Raw genomic sequence first — 19,087 nt, forward strand, 5'->3', positions numbered from 1 at the left:
CTCTAAAGTTATTGAAGTCGATATTGAGTCCAGAAGGTTACAGGCTTCTCAAGCAGAAAATGTGTTGTTGTTCTTCTCGCTTGGACTGGGTTTCACTGGAGCACTGTTGCAAGCTTTAGACAGAGATGTTGGCCAGAAAACAGGATTGGATTATGAAGTGGCTGGCAATAGAAAACTCTGGGTCATTATAGAATGTAGATGTTCTGCAAAGCGGTCAGTCTGCATTTCATTTCCTTCGTGTAGAGGAGACCACATTGTGAGCAGTGAATACAGTAGACCTCTCTCCACCCTATTTTTAGCATACATGACAACTTTCTCTTAGCTAAAATTAGTTTTGAGGAGGGGTCACTGAACCTGACATGTAAATTCTTCTTTCCCTCCACGGTTGCTGCCAGACCTGCTGAGTTTTTTTTCCAGCAGTTTGTAGTTTTGTATCTGATTTCAGCATCTGCAGTGCTTTATTTTTGTTTTGTTCAGTGAGCTAACTGATCCCCATCAATATAAGAGTGGAGTTGTGGTAGATTGGAGTCTGAAATAGCAACCAACAAGGGAATTTCCACGTGGAGCTTGCAACCTCCAGATGACAGGGGGCGCTCTCAGACCTGACTCAGCCTGTCACACCGAGGCTGCCATCTTGGAGCCGGAGCACCTCGTTGTCAGGGGGAGGGTGGAGTTAGGGTCTCGGTTGACAGTTTGCCGGAAACAAACTCAATAAAACCAACACCAAAACAAAACACTGCTAATGCTGGCTATTTCAAATCAAACTGAACAGCATGATTACTGTATGGACCTGAGGCGTTAACCCTGTGTTGGTGTCCATTGATGTGGCTTGCCCTGCTGAGTATTTCTCCTTGTGTTTTTATGTCTTTATTTCAGTCAGAAACCATCAAAAGGAGGAATCCAGAAATCAACTCAAATTTGGCGGCGGGAATAAACAGAAGGCTGAAGCTCTACATGATTTAAAACTGACCATTTCCCCAGTCACAAACACTATTTCACTGATTTGTTGGTATTGCTTGTTCCCTCGTCTGTTTTCATGAAAGTTTCAAATCAACTCCAAAACATATCTAACCGCAAAAATCCAAACTTTCCTCCGTTGGAAACATCAAAATTCACTGTCTAGTAATGATTCCAATCCAAATGGATTGAGGCACATGGACAAGTTTATACTTAAGTCATAATCTGTGCACCAAAAAGTGATGCTGAATTTGGAAAGTGCCTGATTTATCCATTCTCTGTTGCAAGATAGGTTTCCTCTGAGTATTGTTCCAGGCTGGCCGTGGTGTGTTCCCAACAGGCGCAAGAAAAAGTCAGTTTTCAGTCTGACTTTTGTGAACACTAATCCTTGGTGTTGGTAATTGTTAACATCTTCAAACTTGGATCAATGAACTGGACCATATGCAATTGAATATTGGATTTGACAGCTTGGATGTACCATCATTTGGGTGATGATTTGCTCACTGATCCATCAATGAAATAGTAAAATTTAAATAAATTTGTTGACTTAAAAATTGTGCTCATTTTGAGAGAAGATAATACCTTCATCAAACGGTTGTTATTGTAAAGCTGTTCTGATCTGTGCTTTTTGCCTTATTTATCTAATGTACTGTCTCTCCTTTCCCAGTTGTTACCTGATGCTGTGACCTCTCTCCCAGTATGGCTGACTTCCTAGCTGAATTGTGTGACACTGATCGTTCTAACCCATTTCCGGTGTGGGACAATGGTAGTGTTGGGTATTGCTTCACTCAACTCGTCCTTAATGTACTGCCGCACACAGCTCTGGCTCTTGCCAGCGCCTGCTATCTTAATACCCCTCGGTATGTAAACTTCTCAACAATGTTATTGCTCTGTCTCAAACGAAGGACCTTGCGCATGGTAGGAGCCTGTGACGACCAATGCATTGCCGAAACATGATTCTGTGCTAGTATATTGAGTTGATCAATTCCAAGTGTGGAGTTTAATGTTTTGATTTGATGACTTTGTTTTTGTTCAGAGATTATAAGGGTTCGTTCAAAGGGGTTGTGTTCTGAGAGAATGAAGTTGTACAGTGACAGAGTATTAAATAGTTGGGCAAGATTAGTATAATTTAGGCATTGGTCCCATGAAAATCTTGTATTCTTGTTCCTTACCTGTGTTTTTCCCTCGATTGCTCTGAGTTTCTTGGGCATTGTGTTCCCTCTCTGTGTCACGTTAAGTGGCCATTATTTGTGTGAAACCTGGCACTGTGCCAGAAGGATATTCACATGTGGAAGGGACATCATAGCTATTTTCCATTCTATCCTCTGTGCTCTTGCTGAGCACATTAGTGCATTTTCCATGAAGACCGTTATTGCTTATTAATCAGGAACAAGAACTATAGGTGGTTGTGATTTTTGAGAAGATTTTTGCTCAGGTTGAGCTTTGGCTTGTAATTTTGCTTGCTAAGCTGGTAGGTTTGTTCTCAGATGTTTTGTCACCATGCTAGGTAACATCAAACGTGAGCCACCAGTGAAGCGCTGGTGTTCTGTCCAGCTTTCTATTTACATCTCTTGGTCTGTTAAAGTGGGTGATACCATTTCTGGTTCTTTTCCTCAGAGGTTGATAAATGGGGACCAGATCAATGTGTTTATTCATGGAGATCCGGTTGGAACGCCAGGTCTTTAGGAATTCCCGTGTGTGTCTCTGTTTCACCTGTCCTAGGATGTATGTGTTGTCCCAGTTGAAGTGGTCTGTAGCCTTTTTTTGTGTGTATGTAAGGATACTTGTGATAGCTGGCTTTGTCTTTTGGTGGCTAGTTGGTGTTTGTGTATCCTGGTGGCTAGTTTCCTGCCAGTCTGTCCGATGTAGTGTTTGTTACAGTCCTTGCAGGGTATTTTGTAAATGACTTTAGTTTTGCTGTTTGTTTTTACAGGGTCCTTTGGGTTCGTCAATAGCTGTTTCAGAGTGTTGGTAGGTTTATGGGCTACCATGATGCTAAGGGGTCAGAGTAGTCTGGTAGTCACCTCCGAGATGCCTTTGATATATGGTAGTGTGGTTAGAGTTCCTGGGTGTGTTGTGTCCGCTTGTTTGAGATTGAGATTTGGACAGTGAAGAAAGTTATCTCAGATTACAACAGGATCTTGATCAGATGGATCAATGGGCTGAGGAGAGGCAGATGGAGTTTAATTTAGATAAATGCAAGGTGCTGCGTTTTGGAAAAACAAATCTTAGCAGGACTTATACACTTAATGATAAGGTCCTAGGGAATGTTGCTGAACAAAGAAACCTTGGAGTGCAGATTCATAGCTCCTTGAAAGTGGAGTCGCAGGTAGATAGGATAATGAAGAAGGTGTTTGGTTTGCTTTCCTTTATTGTCAGAGCATTGAGTATAGGAGTTGGGAGGTCATGTTGCTGCTATACTGAACGTTGGTTAGGCTACTTTTGGAATACTGCGTGCAATTCTAGTCTCCTTCCTATCAGAAGGATGTTGTGAAACTTGAAAGGGTTCAGAAAAGATTTACAAGGATGTTGCCAGGGTTGGAGGATTTGAGCTATAGGGAGAGGCTGAACAGGCTGGGGCTGTTTTCCCTGGAGTGTCAGAGGCTGAGGAATGACCTTAATAGAGATTTATAAAATCATGAGGGGCATAGATGGGATAAATAAAAGTGTTTTCCCTGGGTTGGGGGTGTCCAGAACTAGAGGGCATAGGTTTAGGGTGAGAGCGGAAAGATATAAAAGAGACCTAAGGAGCAACTTTTTCACTCAGAGGGTGGTATGTGTATGGAATGAGCTGCCAAAGGAAGTGGGGAGGCTGGTACAATTGCAACATTTAAGAGGCATTTGGATGGGAATATGAATAGGAAGAGTTTGGAGGGATATGGGCCGGGTGCTGGCAGGTGGGACTAGATTGGGTTGGGATATCTGGTCGGCATGGACGGGTTGGACCGAAGGGTCTGTTTCGTGCTGTACATCTCTATGACTCTTTGACTCCATTATCAAGACACACAACTAGAAAGTGGGACAACCACAGTGCTTCACCAGAGGCTCACTGATTATGTTACCTAACCTGGTGATGGAACATCTGAAAACAAACCCTCCACCTCAGCAAACAAACTTACAACCTTAACTGGAGATGTTTACTATTTTTTTTCCTTTAAGGGCCAAATTATATACATTAAATATAAGAGAAGGAAGCACAGAAGGAAACAAAAACCTTACCGAGTTGTGGAATTCACTCCCTGGGTTATCTCGTTGGATAATTAGTTGAAGTGATATAAATAAATTTGAAAAAAATGTAGTGAACTATCTTGTCTGTAACTGCTGATGTGACTGGTTAGCCTATCAGCCTGTTTCTACTTTGTAATTTTTAGAAGAAGAGTAAATTTAAATCAACTTAACAACAAGTTTATTGTATACATTCAAAATTTTTGAAAAATCTTGAGAATGATAATGTGTACCACCTACGTGGTGATAACTATATTCTTGACAGAATGGAAAGCGAAACGGTGCAGCCAATAAAACAAGAAGATTCTGGAATTTGGTGCTCAGTTCTCATGTCCATTGAGAAAGGCTCCAGGTTGATGGTTGTAAACAAAGAAAAAAGTGCCCCTGATGAAGTCAGGTTGCTGTTCTGATGTTGTAGCTCACTTGCATCTTATGTGTTGTAAAGAGCATGTTTTTTGGCAGCTGAATGCTGGACTTGAGTTTGGGGTGTTTATTACTCACGCTGATGCCCAAAACCATCATAAGTGCTGATATCACTTACTTTAATAACAAAAATATAGTAATTTAAAATCTCCTGAATTTAATTTCTTTTTCTTGCAGATCCCGCTGGCAGAGTTTCACCTGGAGCTGGGAATGTAGGATTATCATCTCCTTCGTTCAGGTGGCTCTTTTCCTCTTTGATGTGGTGACAGTCATCTTTTTTCCGAACTTAAAAACTCTGTGGCTCGAGGTACTGGTGGACTCTGTTGCTGTGATAGCCTGGCTTATCCATGGACTGGCAGTGGGTGCGCTCAGTAAGTCTCAGTATGGCCGCTCGCTGGGTCCAGCAATATTGCCTTTCTTTGCGGTCCTGCCTGCCCCTGCATTAATTATCATTCTGATCGCTGATTGTCAGACTGGACAGGTCACATGCTCCGATTACCTTTCCAGCTGGTTGAGATTCATTTTGATCTGTGCAGAATTAACTTTGCTCCTTGTTTATCTGGTTGTGCTGGTCGCTTCCCAGCCTGGAAGAGATGAAATGAACCCAGAACAGGAGCCATTGTTGCAAGATCAGTCTGCAGGGTCTGAAGGAGAGATTATGGCTGAAGATGGAGCCAACTGGATCTCTCACCTTTTCTACTTCTGGATGAACCCTATCATGAAGCGTGGCTACAAGTTGCAGATTAACCAGCCCAATGATGTTTACCAGCTACCACTGAAACTTAGGACCCATGACATTGAAGAGCATTTTCAGAAATGCTGGCAGAAGTGTGTGTTGGAGGAGGCATCCAAACAAGAAAAGAAACAACGCAAGTCAAAATCTGATGGTCATCAGAGTATTGATGGCCGTCAGCACATCCGCAGAAGTTCTTGGCGTGACCAGCAGACGTCTGAGGCAGCTCAGAAAGATGCCACAACTCCGAATGTCACCAAGGAAGTGCATCTGCTCTCTGTTTTGAATAAGGCCTTTGGCTGCCGTTTTTACTCCCTTGGGCTGTTAAAGTTCATAGGCAGCATGTTAGGCTTTGCAGGACCACTTCTTTTAAACTTGCTGGTGACTTTTATGGAGTCGGACACACAACAAATGACCAAGGGCGTCTGGTATGCACTGGGATTGTTTCTCAGCACTTTTATTGGTGCTGTTCTCCTCAACCAGTTCAATTACCGAGTCATGACCATCAGCCTGATGGTCCGTTCAGCTCTAATATCTGCAATCTACCGCAAATCTCTGCGGGTCAACACGACCACTCTGTCCACATTCTCCGTGGGGGAGATTGTCAACTTCATGAGCACTGACACAGACCGGATTGTGAATTTCTTTCCTATCTTCCATGACTTGTGGAGCTTACCCTTTCAGTTTGGTATCACTCTCTACCTTCTGTACCAGCAGGTTGGTGTAACCTTCCTAGGAGGCCTTGTGATAGGCTTACTGCTGGTGCCATTAAACAAGATCATTGCCAGCAAAATTATGGAGAATAGCAAGAAACATCTGGGACAGAAAGACTCCAGGGTCAGGGTAAGTCTTAGGTAGATTTGTGTAGAATTTAGTGAAAAACAGTCAGCCATTCTGTCCGATGGTTTACAGCAATATTTATGCTTTGTGCGAGTCTTTTCTCATCTCGCTTCATCTGACTTTTATTGGCACATTATTCCTTTTCCACCACGTGCAAGTTCCCCTTCAAGCCACTGCACCTTCAGTTCGACCGTATCCTGTGCAGCTCCCTTTGTTTTGGTAAAGATAAGGATTCAAAGAAACATACGGCCCTTTGAGCCAGCACCACCATTCAATATGACCATGGCTGATCATGCAATGTCAGTATTCCATATGGCTTTCTCTCCATATGCCTTGATCCCTTTACTCGCAATGGCCGTGCCCAGTTCCCTCTTGAATATATCTAACGACCTGGCCCCAACAGCTTTCTGTGGGAGAGAATTCCACAGGTTCCCAACTCTCTGAGTGAAGACGTTCTTCCTCATCTCAGTCTTGAATGGCTTACCCCTTATTCTTAGACTGTGATCTGTAGTTCTGGACTTCCCCAATGTCAGGAAGATTCTTCCCGCATCTAGCCTGTCCAGTCCTATTAGGATTTTATATGTTCCTACAATATCTCCCCCTCATTCTTCCTAATTCCCGGAGTACAAGCCCAGTTGATCCAGCTTTCCTTTATATGTCCACCCTGCCATCCTAGGAATTGAGGGGTGATAAATATAGGACAGATGTCAGAGGTAGTTTCTTTACTCAGACAGTAGTTGGGGCATGGAACGCACTGCCTGCAACAATAGTAGACTCACCAACTTTAAGGACATTTAAATGGTCATTGAATAGGCATATGGACGAGAATGGAATAATGTCAGTTAGATGGGCTTCAGTTTGGTTCCACAGGTCAGCGCAACATCGAGGGCCAAAGGGCCTGTACAGGGCTGTAATGTTCTATGTTCTCTGCATCAGTCTGGTTACAGTCTCTGACCCCATGCACCAATCGTTTTTGGCCCAGCACAACTCTACTTTTTACCCCCAGTTTACTATTTAAATGCTGATCGAAGACTTTTAGAGTCCCCTTTACATTAATTGCCTGTCTCTTCTAATATTCTTTCTTTGCTAAAAATTCCTGCTTGAACCTCCTGTGTCTTAATTCTTTGTTGTGTTATTCACATAAGACCATAAGACATAGGAGTGGAAGTAAGGCCATTCGGCCCATCGAGTCCACTCCGCCATTCAATCATGGCTGATGCGCATTTCAGCTCCACTTACCAGCGTTCTCCCCGTAGCACTTAATTCCTCTAGACAACAAGAATCTATCAATCTCGGCCTTGAAGACATTTAGCATCCCGGCTTCCACTGCACTCCGTGGCAATGAATTCCACAGGCCCACCACTCTCTGGCTGAAGAAATGTCTCCGCATTTCTGTTCTGAAATGACCCTTCTAATTCTAAGGCTGTGTCCACGGGTCCTAGTCTCCTCGTCTAACGGAAACAATTTCCTAGCATCCACCTTTTCCAAGCCATGTATTATTTTGTACGTCTCTATTAAGTCTCCCCTTAATCTTCTAAACTCCAACGAATACAATCCCAGTATCCTCAGCCGTTCCTCATATGTTAGACCTGTCATTCCAGGGATCATCCGTGTGAATCTCCGCTGGACACGTTCCAGTGCCAGTATGTCCTTCCTGAGGTGTGGGGACCAAAACTGGACACAGTACTCCAAATGGGGCCTAACCAGAGCCTTATAAAGTCTTAGTAGTACATCTCTGCTTTTATATCCCAACCCTCTTGAGATAAGAGACAACATTGCATTCGCTTACTTAATCACGGACTCAACCTGCATGCTTACCTTTAGAGAATCCTCGACTAGCACATCCAGATCCCTTTGTGCTTTGGCTTTATTAATGTTCTCACCATTTAGAAAGTAGTCTATGCTTTTATTCTTTTTGCCAAAGTGCAAGACCTCGCACTTGCTCACGTTAAAGTTAAACATCTTGCATGTTTACCCTAGATTTCAGCATCTGCAGTTTTTTTTTGTCTATCAGCAGCCTCCCGTGTGGCACCTTATTAAAGGCCTTTTGAAAGTCTAGATAGGCCACATCCACTGGGTTTCCCTGGTCTAACCTACTTGTTACCTCTTCAAAAAATTCTAACAGGTTTGTCAGGCATGACCTCCCTTTACTACATCCATGTTGACTTGTTCTAATCAGACTCTGCTCTTCCAAGAATTTAGAAACCTCATCCTTAATGATGGATTCTAGAATTTTACCAACAACCGAGGTTAAGCTGATTGGCCTATAATTTTCCATCTTTTGCCTTGATCCTTTCTTGAACAATGGGGTTACAACAGCCATCTTCCAATCATCCGGGACCTTTCCTGACTCCAGTGACTCTTGAAAGATCTCAACCAATGCCTCTGCTATTTCCTCAGCCACCTCTCTCAGAACTCTAGGGTGTATCCCATCGGGGCCAGGAGATTTATCAATTTTAAGACTTTTTAACTTTTCTAGCACTATCTCTTTCGTAATGGCAACCATACTCAACTCAGCCCCGTGACACCCTTTAATTTTTGGGATATTACTCATGTCTTCCACTGTGAAAACTGACGCAAAGTACTTGTTAAGTTCTCCTGAGGAGGAACTTCTTCACTCAGAGGGTTGCAAATCTGTAGAATTCCCTGCCCAGTGAAGTAGTTGAGGCTTCCTTTTTGAATGTTTTTAAAGCTAAGATAATTTTTTGAATGAAGGGTTACGGTGAGAGGGTGGGTAAGTGGAGCTGAGGCTCCAGAAAGATCTTACTCGAAGGGCCAGACGGCCTACTCCGACTCCCGCTTCTTACTCTTCTTATTTCCATTCCTGTCTGGATTCAGATAATTCATATCTCCTGTTGTAATTACTTTGTACGGTTTGCACCCCTCTGTAATTTCATTGTAAATGTGTTCCTCGATATTTTTTCCAATAGTTGGTGGTCTATGGACATTGAGTAATGGAATTGCACATTTTTTTCCCTGAGCTCAAGCCAAAGACATTCTGATCCTTTCCCTCTCATGCAGAAATGTTCTTAATCATTGTTGCCATTACAAATTCACACTTTCTAATGTTTCCTGAACACCTTTTATTCAGAATATTTAAGACCGAGTCCTGCCCCTCTGAGCCAGGTCCCTAGGTACTACACACTTTCATGTGGCAATCTACATTAATGATTCTCCAGTGTTATTTACCATTCTCCACACATTTACATTAATGTTTCAAACAGTAACCTTAATTTAAGCTTTATTACTTTCTCCTGTTTTGCTTAATGGATAATGTACTCTTCCCACCTCTAGTGCTATCTATTTGTCCCAATATTCTGTGTGCCTGGTATTCCTATCTGAAATGGTAAGACCATGAGAGCAGAAGTAAGGCATTCTTCACAACAAATTTGCACCACTATTCAATGAGATCATGTCTGATTTGATAAAACTCAACTGCACTTTCCTGCCTTTTCCCCATAAGTCATTGATTCCCTTAACTGACTAAAAATCTGTCTCTTGCAGCCTTAAACATGCTTAACAACCAAGTCTCAGTAGCCCTCTGTGCTAAAGAAGTTTACAGATTCACTATCTTCTGAGAGACAGAAAGAATCCTCCTCAACTCTGCATTACTGCAGATAATCTTTCATTGTCTTGATAATAAAAAAATCCATCAACCTCTTCCTTAAAACTATTTAAAGATTTTGCATCCACTGCCTTTTGAGGAAGGGAATTCCAAAGACTGTCAGCTTCGGAGAAAAAATGTTCTCTCATCTTTGCTTAAATAACTTCCCTCATTTTCAAATGGATGCCCCTAGTCCTAAATTCTTCCCTCGTATCTTTTCAACATTCACCTGGTCAAGTTCCTGCGGGATCCTATATTTTTCACTTCAATAATGTGCGACTCTTCTAAACTTCAGAGCATACAGGCCTAACCTATCTAGCCTTTCCTCATAAGGTGATCACTCATTCCAGGTTTTAGTCCAGTAAATCTTCTCTGAACTGCTTCCAATACATTAACAACCCCCTGTAAGTCCAGTGCGTATTCCACAGTTTCACCAATGCCTTGTATAGCTGAAGCATAACCTTATTCCTGCATTGAATTTCCCTCACAACAAATGGTAATGTTCAATCAGATTTTAATAAAGCCATGAGAAATAGGAACAGCAGTAGGCCTTTCAGCCATTGACTGAGGAGCTTCAGCAAAATCGGCATTTCGGGCAAAAGCCCTTCAGCTTCCTGATGAAGGGCTTTTGCCCGAAACGCCGATTTTGCTGAAGCTCCTCGGATGCTGCCTGAACTGCTGTGCTCTTCCAGCACCATTGATCCAGAATCTGGTTTCCAGCATCTGCAGTCATTGTTTTTACCTTTCAGCCATTGAGCCTGCTGTCTTATCAATAAGATCATGGCTGATCCAACATTTCTCATGTCCACCTTCCTGCCCTTTGCTCCTAACTCTTGATTCCCTGACTCTACTTCATCCTTAAATATATACAAAAATTCTGTCGCACAACTGTCTGTGCTAAGGAGTTCCAAAGACTCACCATCCTCTGAGTGAAGAAATTCTTCCTCATCTAACTCTTAAATTGGTGCCTCTTTATTCTGAGTTCTAGATTCTCCCATGAGGGGAAACACCCTCTCAGCATTTACCCTGTCAAGCCCCTTCAGAATCCCATCTGTTTCAGTGAGGTCACCTCTCATTTTTGTAAACTCCATTGAGTATAGTCCCAACTTGTTTAGTCTTTGCTTGTAGTCAGTCCCTCTGGGCAGCACCATAGATTCCTGATTACTTGCTGAACCCGGAAGCACACCTTCTGCAACTAATGTACTTGGGCACTCATATCTCCATGCATTTCACAGCTTTGTAGCCTCTCACTGTTTAGATAATTTTTTTTATTCTTTCTGTTAAAATGGACAATTTTATATTAGATTAGATTCCCTACAGTGTGGAAACAGGCCCTTTGGCCCAACCAGTCCACACCGACCCTCCAAGACCCATTTCCCCCTGACTAATGCACCTAACACTATGAGCAATTTAGCATGGCCAATTCGCCTGGCCTGCACATCTTTGGACTGTGAGAGGAAACCGGAGCACCTAGAGGAAACCCACGCAGACACGGGGAGAATGTGCAAACACAACACAGACAGTCACCTGAGGCTGGAATCGAACCTGGGACCCTGGTGTTATGAGGCAGCAGTGCTACCATTGAGCCACCCTGCCACCTATCCCGCATTATACTCTATTTGCCAGATCTTTGTCCACTAACTTTTCTATATCCTTTGGAAGGGTTTTTATGTCCTCTTTGCAATTCACTTTCCTAAGCATCTTTGTGTCATCAGCAAATTCAGGTACCAGACCTTTGGTCCCTTCATCCATATCATTGATATAAATTGTCAAGTGTTCAGGCCCCATCACTGACCTGTGTGGTACACCACTTGTCACATCCTGCTAGCCTGAAAAAGACCCATTTATTCCTCCCCTCTGTTCTGTGTGAGCCAGCTATCCATGCCAATATGTTACACCCAACAGCACAAACTTTTACTTTCTGAAATAATGTTTGATGTGGCAACTTATCAAATACATCTCGAAATCTAAATACGTTGTATCGACTGGTTTCCCTTTATCCACAAAATAAGTTACTTCTTCAAAGAACTCCCTTTGACAAAACGATATCAGCTCTCCCTGGTACCTTGAACTTATCCAAGAGCTCTGTAATAATGAAAATTGCTTCTAACATTTTCCCTATGACTAAAGCTAAGCTAACTGGCCTGTCGTTTCCATCTGTCTACCTCCCTCCATACTACATCATTGTTCGATCCAGAGACCAAAACCATGTCCTCCTTACCAAAGTGATGACCAGTGGAGCTGAAAAATGTGTTGCTGGAAAAGCGCAGCAGGTCAGGCAGCATCAAAGGAGCAGGGGAATCAACGTTTCGGGCATAAGCCCTTCTTCAGGCTTACTCCCGAAACGTCGATTCTCCTGCTCCTTTGATGCTGCCTGACCTGCTGCGCTTTTCCAGCAACACATTTTTCAGCTCTGATCTCCAGCATCTGCAGTCCTCACTTTCTGCTGATTACCAGTGGAGATGACTGCTCAACAGAGCAGTGGCTCATCTGCTCCTTAATGTATGTCAGATGCCACCAGAAGCAGCTAAAGAAGAAGAAACCGTTCAGGAAAAAGCTCAACATTGAGTGGCTCAAGAACCAAGCAGACTAGCGCAATTTACAACAAGGTCTTCACCAGAATCTCCAAAGAGTTCATTTTCATGAGTGGAGGACCTGTGAAAAGGGCTGAAGACAGCCGTCATCTCAAACTGTGAAGAACTCATTAATACAAGAGCAGACAATGCCAAGATTAGTTTGACGAGAATGAGTGCATCATCTAAGACCTCATGACCAGAAAAGGAAAACCTCTGTGTGCTTGGCAAAACAGCATAATCTGTGAGGCAAAGAGGAGAACTCATCAAATAGCAAAGGCGGAGTTACAAAGAAGAACTGGGGAAATCAAGAACTGATGGTGGACCGAAAGCTAAGGAGCTGCAACTCTTTGCTGACAAGCACGACAGCCAGGGCCTCTCCTTGCCACCGAGCCAATATGAGAACAATGCCCTTGACCTGAAAGGATGGAACCCTTGTGAGAGACAGAGAAAACATTAGCCGCTGGTGGAGGGAACATGCCAAAGTACTCCTTAATCAATGGAATTGTCAGTGAGGACATATTTGAGGAAATTCCCCAACTCCCCATCAAAGATAAACTTGGACTCCCTCCAAGTGTGGCAGTAGTTGAAGGTCATGAAGAATGGAAAAGTCACAGGAGTCGATTTTCAAACTTGGAGGAGCAGAGATTACCCATGATGTCCATCAACTGTTCCTGAAAATCTGGAACAAAGAAGAGATCCCTGCCAATCTCATTGATGCTGCCATCATCACTTTCTTCAAGAAAGGAGACTGTGGAAACTATTGAAAAATTGCCCTACTCTCCATCACTGGGAAGATCATCGCTCAATTCTTCGCTCAGCCCCTTCTCCCAAAATGAAATCCTTTCTGAAAGCCAGTGTGGCTCATGACTGAAATTGGGAACTGTGGAAATGATTTTCATTAGTCAGCAACTCCAAGAGAAATGCCAGCAGCAACACCAACCACTGTACATGGTCTTTATCAACCTAATCAAGACTTTTGTCTCCGTCAGTCAGGAAGCTCTATGGAAGATCCTGTCAAAGGCTGACTGCTAGTGAAATTCATCCACATCCTCCATGACAAGATGTTGGCAACAGTCCTCACTGATAGAATCCATTGACCATAAGACATCGGAGCAGAAATTAGGCCATTCAACTGATTGTGTCTGCTCCATCATTCAGTCATGGCTGATAGGTTTCTCAAACCCCATGCTCCCACTTTCTCTTGAAAGCGCTTGATCCCCTTGACATAAAAGCACCTATCTATCTCTGTCTTAAATACACTCAATGACCTGGCCTCTACAGCCTTCTTTGGCAACGAATTCCACAGATTTACCACCCTCCAGATTTACCACCCTCCTTATCCCCGTTCTAAAAGGTCTTCCCTTTACTCTAAGGCTGCGCCCTCAGGTCCTAGTCTCTCCTACCAATGGAAACATCTTCCCAACATCCACTCTGTCCAGGCCTTTCAGTATTCCGTATGTTTCAATTAGATTCCACCTCTTCCTTCTGAACTCCATTGAGTATAGTTCCAGAGTCTTCAAACGTTCCTCATACGTTTAGCTTTTCGTTCCTGGGATGATTCTCATGAACCTCTTCTGAACATGCTCCAGGGCCAGTACATCCTCCCTGAGATACGGGGCCCAAAACTGCGCATAATACTCCAAATGTGGTCTGACCGGAACCTGACAGAACCTCAGAAGTACATCCCTGCTTTTATATTCAAGTCCTTTGAAAATAAATGCCAACATTGCATTTGTCTTCCTAACTACTGACTCAACCTGCAAGTTTACCTTGAGAGAATCTTGGACTTGGACTAGAACTCCTAAGTCTCTTTGCACTTAGACTTCTGAAATTTCGCATGTTTAGAAAATAGTCCATGTCTCTATTCTTCCAACCAAAGTGCATGACTTTACACTTTCCTATGTTGTACTCCATCTGCCACTTCTTTGCCCACTCTCCTAACCTGTCCAAAACCTTCTGCAGGCTCCCTGCCTCCTCAATACTACCTGTCCCACTACCTATCTTTGTGTCATCTGCAAACTTAGCCCTCAGTTCCTTCATCTAGATTGTTAATGTATAAAGTGAAAAGTTGTGGTCCCAACACTGAGCCTTGTGGATCACCACTAGTCACTGGCTGCCATCCTGAGAAGGACCCTTTTATCCCCACTCTCTACTTTTTGCCAGACAGCTTCTATCCATGCTAGCACCTTGCCTCTAACACCATGGGCCCTAGCTTACTTAGTAGCCTCCTATGAAGCACATTCAGAAGCCTCTTATCTGGTCAAGACAGGAGACAAGCAGGAATGTGTCATCACCCCCACCCTTTTCTCTGTCTTCATCACCACCACTCTTTGTCTTGTCAAGAACAAGCTTCCCAGTGGTATGTACATTTCTCCAGGATAGGCAGAAAATGTTTCAACCTTAACCAGTTGAAGTCCAACAAGAAAACAACACTGATCTCACTTGTGGAGCTTCAGTGTGCAGATGACAATGTCAGCTCTGCTTTCTCAGAAGAGAACCTTCAAGCCTAACTTAATGCCTTCAAGGAAGCATATGAAGAATCAGTCTCATCCTCAACCTCAAGAAGACTTTAACCGTTCAACCCACCCCAGGTCAAGTTCCGGACCATTGCTCCTTTCAGATCAACAATGTTCTGAATGTGGAACATTTCTCCGACCCAGGAGGCTAGCTCTTATTGATGTGGATTTGACTGTTACATACAAGATGCTAATACCAAGATCCTTGTGTATGAGACAGTCATCATTCTGACTTTTGTGAATGGCTCCAAAACCTGAACAATGTATAGACATTGTGTTCCTTCATACAGGAGCTTCATCCAAACCTGTTTCTTCTGAACAAGGGTTTCCCGTCAGGTGTTGACATCCAAGTTGAGTTTCTTGGGGGACCCTTGAAAAGTACCATCAATGTTATTTGAGACAGATTATCAATTTTATATGAGAGGACAGGCCTACTAACATCAGCATCCTGGAAGCAGCAAACAGCATCAGCATGAGACTATCAATCATCCAAAACCAGCTCCACTGGGAGACCATGTGCTTAGGTTACCTGAGTTGTGAGTACCAAAGCAAGTCTTCTTCACCAAGCTCAAGGAGGTCACTCAAACGAGAGAAATTCAAAGACAAAACAAGTGTTTCAAAGGCTCTCTGAAGACATCCCCCAAGAAATGCAGGTTGGATGTCAATACCTGGTGGGAAACCCTTGTTCAGAAGAAGCAGGTTTGGAGGAAGCTCCTGTATGAAGGGCCCCAATGTTTGAGAACCCAATCAGAAGGGTGAAGTGCTGAAAGGAATGTCAATGATCTCCAGGCCAAGGAGCCATTCCACCACCTGGTAATACCTGACAAATGTGTGGTCAGAGATATGGCTTTAGGATCAGCTACACAAGATCCGACACATGACATTTCCGTGGTGGACACTCATGCTTGTTAGAGAGTGAAAGCCATCGACAACAATGATGATGATGCTCCTCAGCTCCACCCAAACTGATTTTGCATTTTGATCCTTTGATTTAAGATCACAGTATCAGAAAAGCATTATGGAACAAAGGAGGCCATTCAGCTGATTGAGTCAACATTGGCTGTATCTTTATCCTCTCTCCCTAATGAACTAATGACCTTGTCCCTTATTAAGAGTGCCTCTTAGCCTATCCTTCCAAAATGACAAATATCCTTGGATCTTCGGTGTCAAGCCTTTGATCATGATTGAACTCTGTCTTTGTAACAGCAATATATCATTCCCATTCATCTGAATGTTTGCCTTTGAATCTTCAACTTTAATATGAATGAAGGGTGCTTTTGTAGACATTATTCTTCACTCTGATCCTATTTCAGACTTGCCTTCGCTTTGTCTGTATTCTTATTTTGCTTCCTACTTTTCTTCTTATGAATAGTTTTGCTTCTTTCCAGTCTGAGCTCACTGGTTTCTATTTCTATGACAATCGAACTCAGACCTTCCCCAGTAGCAGCAGTGAATGTGTTTGTGATAATATTTGTCTCAGCCCTGCTATAATGCAACCTGTTGGTCTCATACACGTTCCATCTACCACAAAAACTTTTCCCAATGCTTCAGAAATCTGATGCCCTCCCTCTTTCACCAGTTCTCCAGCCACATGTTCATTTGTCAGTTCCTCTATATTTATGATCCATGTAACATGGGACTGAGAATCATCCTGAGAGACTATTTTTGAGGTCCCATTTTTCAAACCCTTTCCAAGCTTATTTAAAATCTGCTTTCAGTTCATTTACTTTCCCATCCATAGTGCAAGTGCCGATATGGGCTATGACATCTGGCAGTTCACCTTCTTGCCAGAAAAATATCCTGAATTCTGGCTGGAGCAAGACCATGGATCATGGAGTTTGATTTTGTGGCTGCAGAATCACTTCGCTGTTCTTGTAACCAAAGAATGTCCGAATGCTTTTTTCATCTTGTCCTGTACAGCAAGCCACTAATTGGCTGTGATTGGACTCTTCTGAGGAATTACCACTCTCTCACCAGTCCCCAAAATGGAATACCCTGATTAGTGAGCATGATTATTTCAGGAGATTGTTGCACCACCTGTCTGCTTCTCTTTGACTGCTTAATTGGTCACCCCTTCTTATCCGTGTGTCCACTCAGTGGTATGACACCTCCCTAAACATGGTACCGACATTGTTTCCTACCTCACACATGTACCAGTCACTGTTTGAATTCCGAAACCCAGAGCTGATACTTGGGCGGCACGGTGGCACAGTGGTTAGCACTGCTGCCTCACAGCGCCAGAGACCTGGGTTCAATTCCCGCCTCAGGCGACTGACTGTGTGGAGTTTGCACGTTCTTCCTGTGTCTGCGTGGGTTTCCTCCGGGTGCTCCGGTTTCCTCCCACAGTCCAAACATGTGTAGGTCAGGTGAATTGGTCATGCTAAATTGCCTGTCGTGTTAGGTAAGGGGTAAATGTATGGTGGGTTGCAGGTCGGTGTGGACTTGTTGGACCGAAGGGCCTGTTTCCACACTGTAATGTAATGTAAAATGTAAACAGTATAATGTGAAATGAATTAGCTCATGCCACAGGGTGGACATTCCATTCAGCTAAGCCATATATTTAACTTAGAGAGTATTTGCATTAAGTTGAATAGCTTAACAGTGACCCAATGGTTAACTTCTTCCACTGCAAAGTCAGATTCAAATACTGAGGTGTGAAAAAAATTGATAATCAAAAAAACACCCCATCCTTTCCAAACTCCCCCGCCCAATCTGCCACCCTTTTAATGAACTCCACCTTTGTGAGTTCATGTTGCTCATTCTGCTTGAAATCTGCACTCTGCCCTGAGAACTCTGAATTTTTACTCTCTGCAGCAGAAATCAGGTTGGACTGGTTAATGAATTAAATACGTACAGATGTACAAAGTAGCTGTAGAAAGAGACAATTCGGCCCCATCGCGTGAGCTCTGCCCTTCAACAAGATCATGGCTGATCTATTTGTATTTTAAATTTCACCTTCCCATCTTCCCCTGATAACCCTTGACACCCCTGCCTAACAAAGATCTATCCACCTCAATCTTAAAAAGATTCAATGGCTCCATTGCCTTTTGAGGTGGGGAGTTCCAAAGTTCCATAATCCTCTGAGAGACAAACACTCTCCTCATCCCTGTTCTGAAAAGACAAGCACTAATTTTTAAGCCATCCCTCTTGTTCTGGACTGACCTACAGAAGGAAACATCTGAGGGTATTCTGAATCAAGGTGTCAAACCATTCTGAATCTTACACACCTCAACCAAATCACTCTTCATGAATCAGCTACTCTCCAGCAGAGTTTGCTTATCCATACCTAATCCTGTAAGAAACAGCCTTTATTTTCTTAACACAGTCAATACTTGTTATATGTTATCGGCAGATCAGACCATATTTGCAGAAAGATATTGTCACTGAAAGGTTTCCATTCACCAAGCTCGCTATTACATCGAAGCATAGAAAGCTGGAGCAGGAAAAGGCCATTCAGCCCTTTGGGCCTGCTCTGCTATTCAATATGATCATGGCTGATCGTAAAACTCAGTTCCTGTTCTGAATTTCTCCCCAAACATTTTGATCCCTTTGAGCGTTATCTAACTCCCTTTTGAAAGCACTTAGTGTTTTGCCCTCAATCACTTTCTGCAACTCAAACTCTCTAGGTGAAGAAATTTCTCCTCACCTCAGTCCTAAGTGGCTTACTTGTATCCTGAGACTCTGACCCCCTGAACTCCCTGGTCAAAAGGAACATCCTTCCTGCGTTTACCCTACCAAGCCATGTTAAGAGTTTTATGTAATTCCCCCCCCCGCCCCGCCCTGCCCCGCCCTGCCCCGCCCCGCCCAGTCTTCTAAATTTCAGTGAATACATTCCAATCTCTTTTTATCTGTCAATCCTGTCATCCCAGAGATCAGGCTTGTTAACCTTCAATGCATTCCCTCCATAGCCAAAATCCCCTTTCTCAGAGAAGGAGAGAAAAACTGTTCACAGTACTCCTGGCTTTGTCCCACCAAAGCCTGGTCTAATTACAAGATGTCCCTGGTCCTGTACTGGAATCTTCTCACTATGGGTGAGAAATATTATATTTTACATTAGGATTAAGCCTTGGCCCAACATTGTGGGCCAAAGGGCCTGTTTTGTGCTGTACTTTTCTATATTCTATCTGCTTTGAAAGCCAGCATAATGTTTGCCACCTTCATTGTCTGTGGCCCCTGCGTGCTTGCTTTCAGTGACTGGTGTACTGGATTCAGT

General features: G+C 43.3%; 1 protein-coding gene across 1 annotated transcript in view; it reads left to right on the plus strand.

Annotated features, from left to right (window-relative positions):
- Positions 1–645: 645 nt before the first annotated feature.
- abcc10 (ATP-binding cassette, sub-family C (CFTR/MRP), member 10) overlaps positions 646–19,087 on the plus strand; it is a 133,504-nt gene continuing 115,062 nt past the window's right edge. The window contains exons 1-3 of the mRNA XM_043675575.1: positions 646–1,445; positions 1,625–1,817; positions 4,783–6,181. Of these exons, the coding sequence (XP_043531510.1) occupies positions 1,657–1,817; positions 4,783–6,181 (1,560 nt within the window). The 5' untranslated portion in view covers positions 646–1,445; positions 1,625–1,656. The remainder of the gene's footprint in view (positions 1,446–1,624; positions 1,818–4,782; positions 6,182–19,087) is intronic.

Source organism: Chiloscyllium plagiosum, chromosome 3 (assembly GCF_004010195.1).
Source record: "Chiloscyllium plagiosum isolate BGI_BamShark_2017 chromosome 3, ASM401019v2, whole genome shotgun sequence".
Classification (NCBI taxonomy): Eukaryota; Metazoa; Chordata; class Chondrichthyes; order Orectolobiformes; family Hemiscylliidae; genus Chiloscyllium; species Chiloscyllium plagiosum.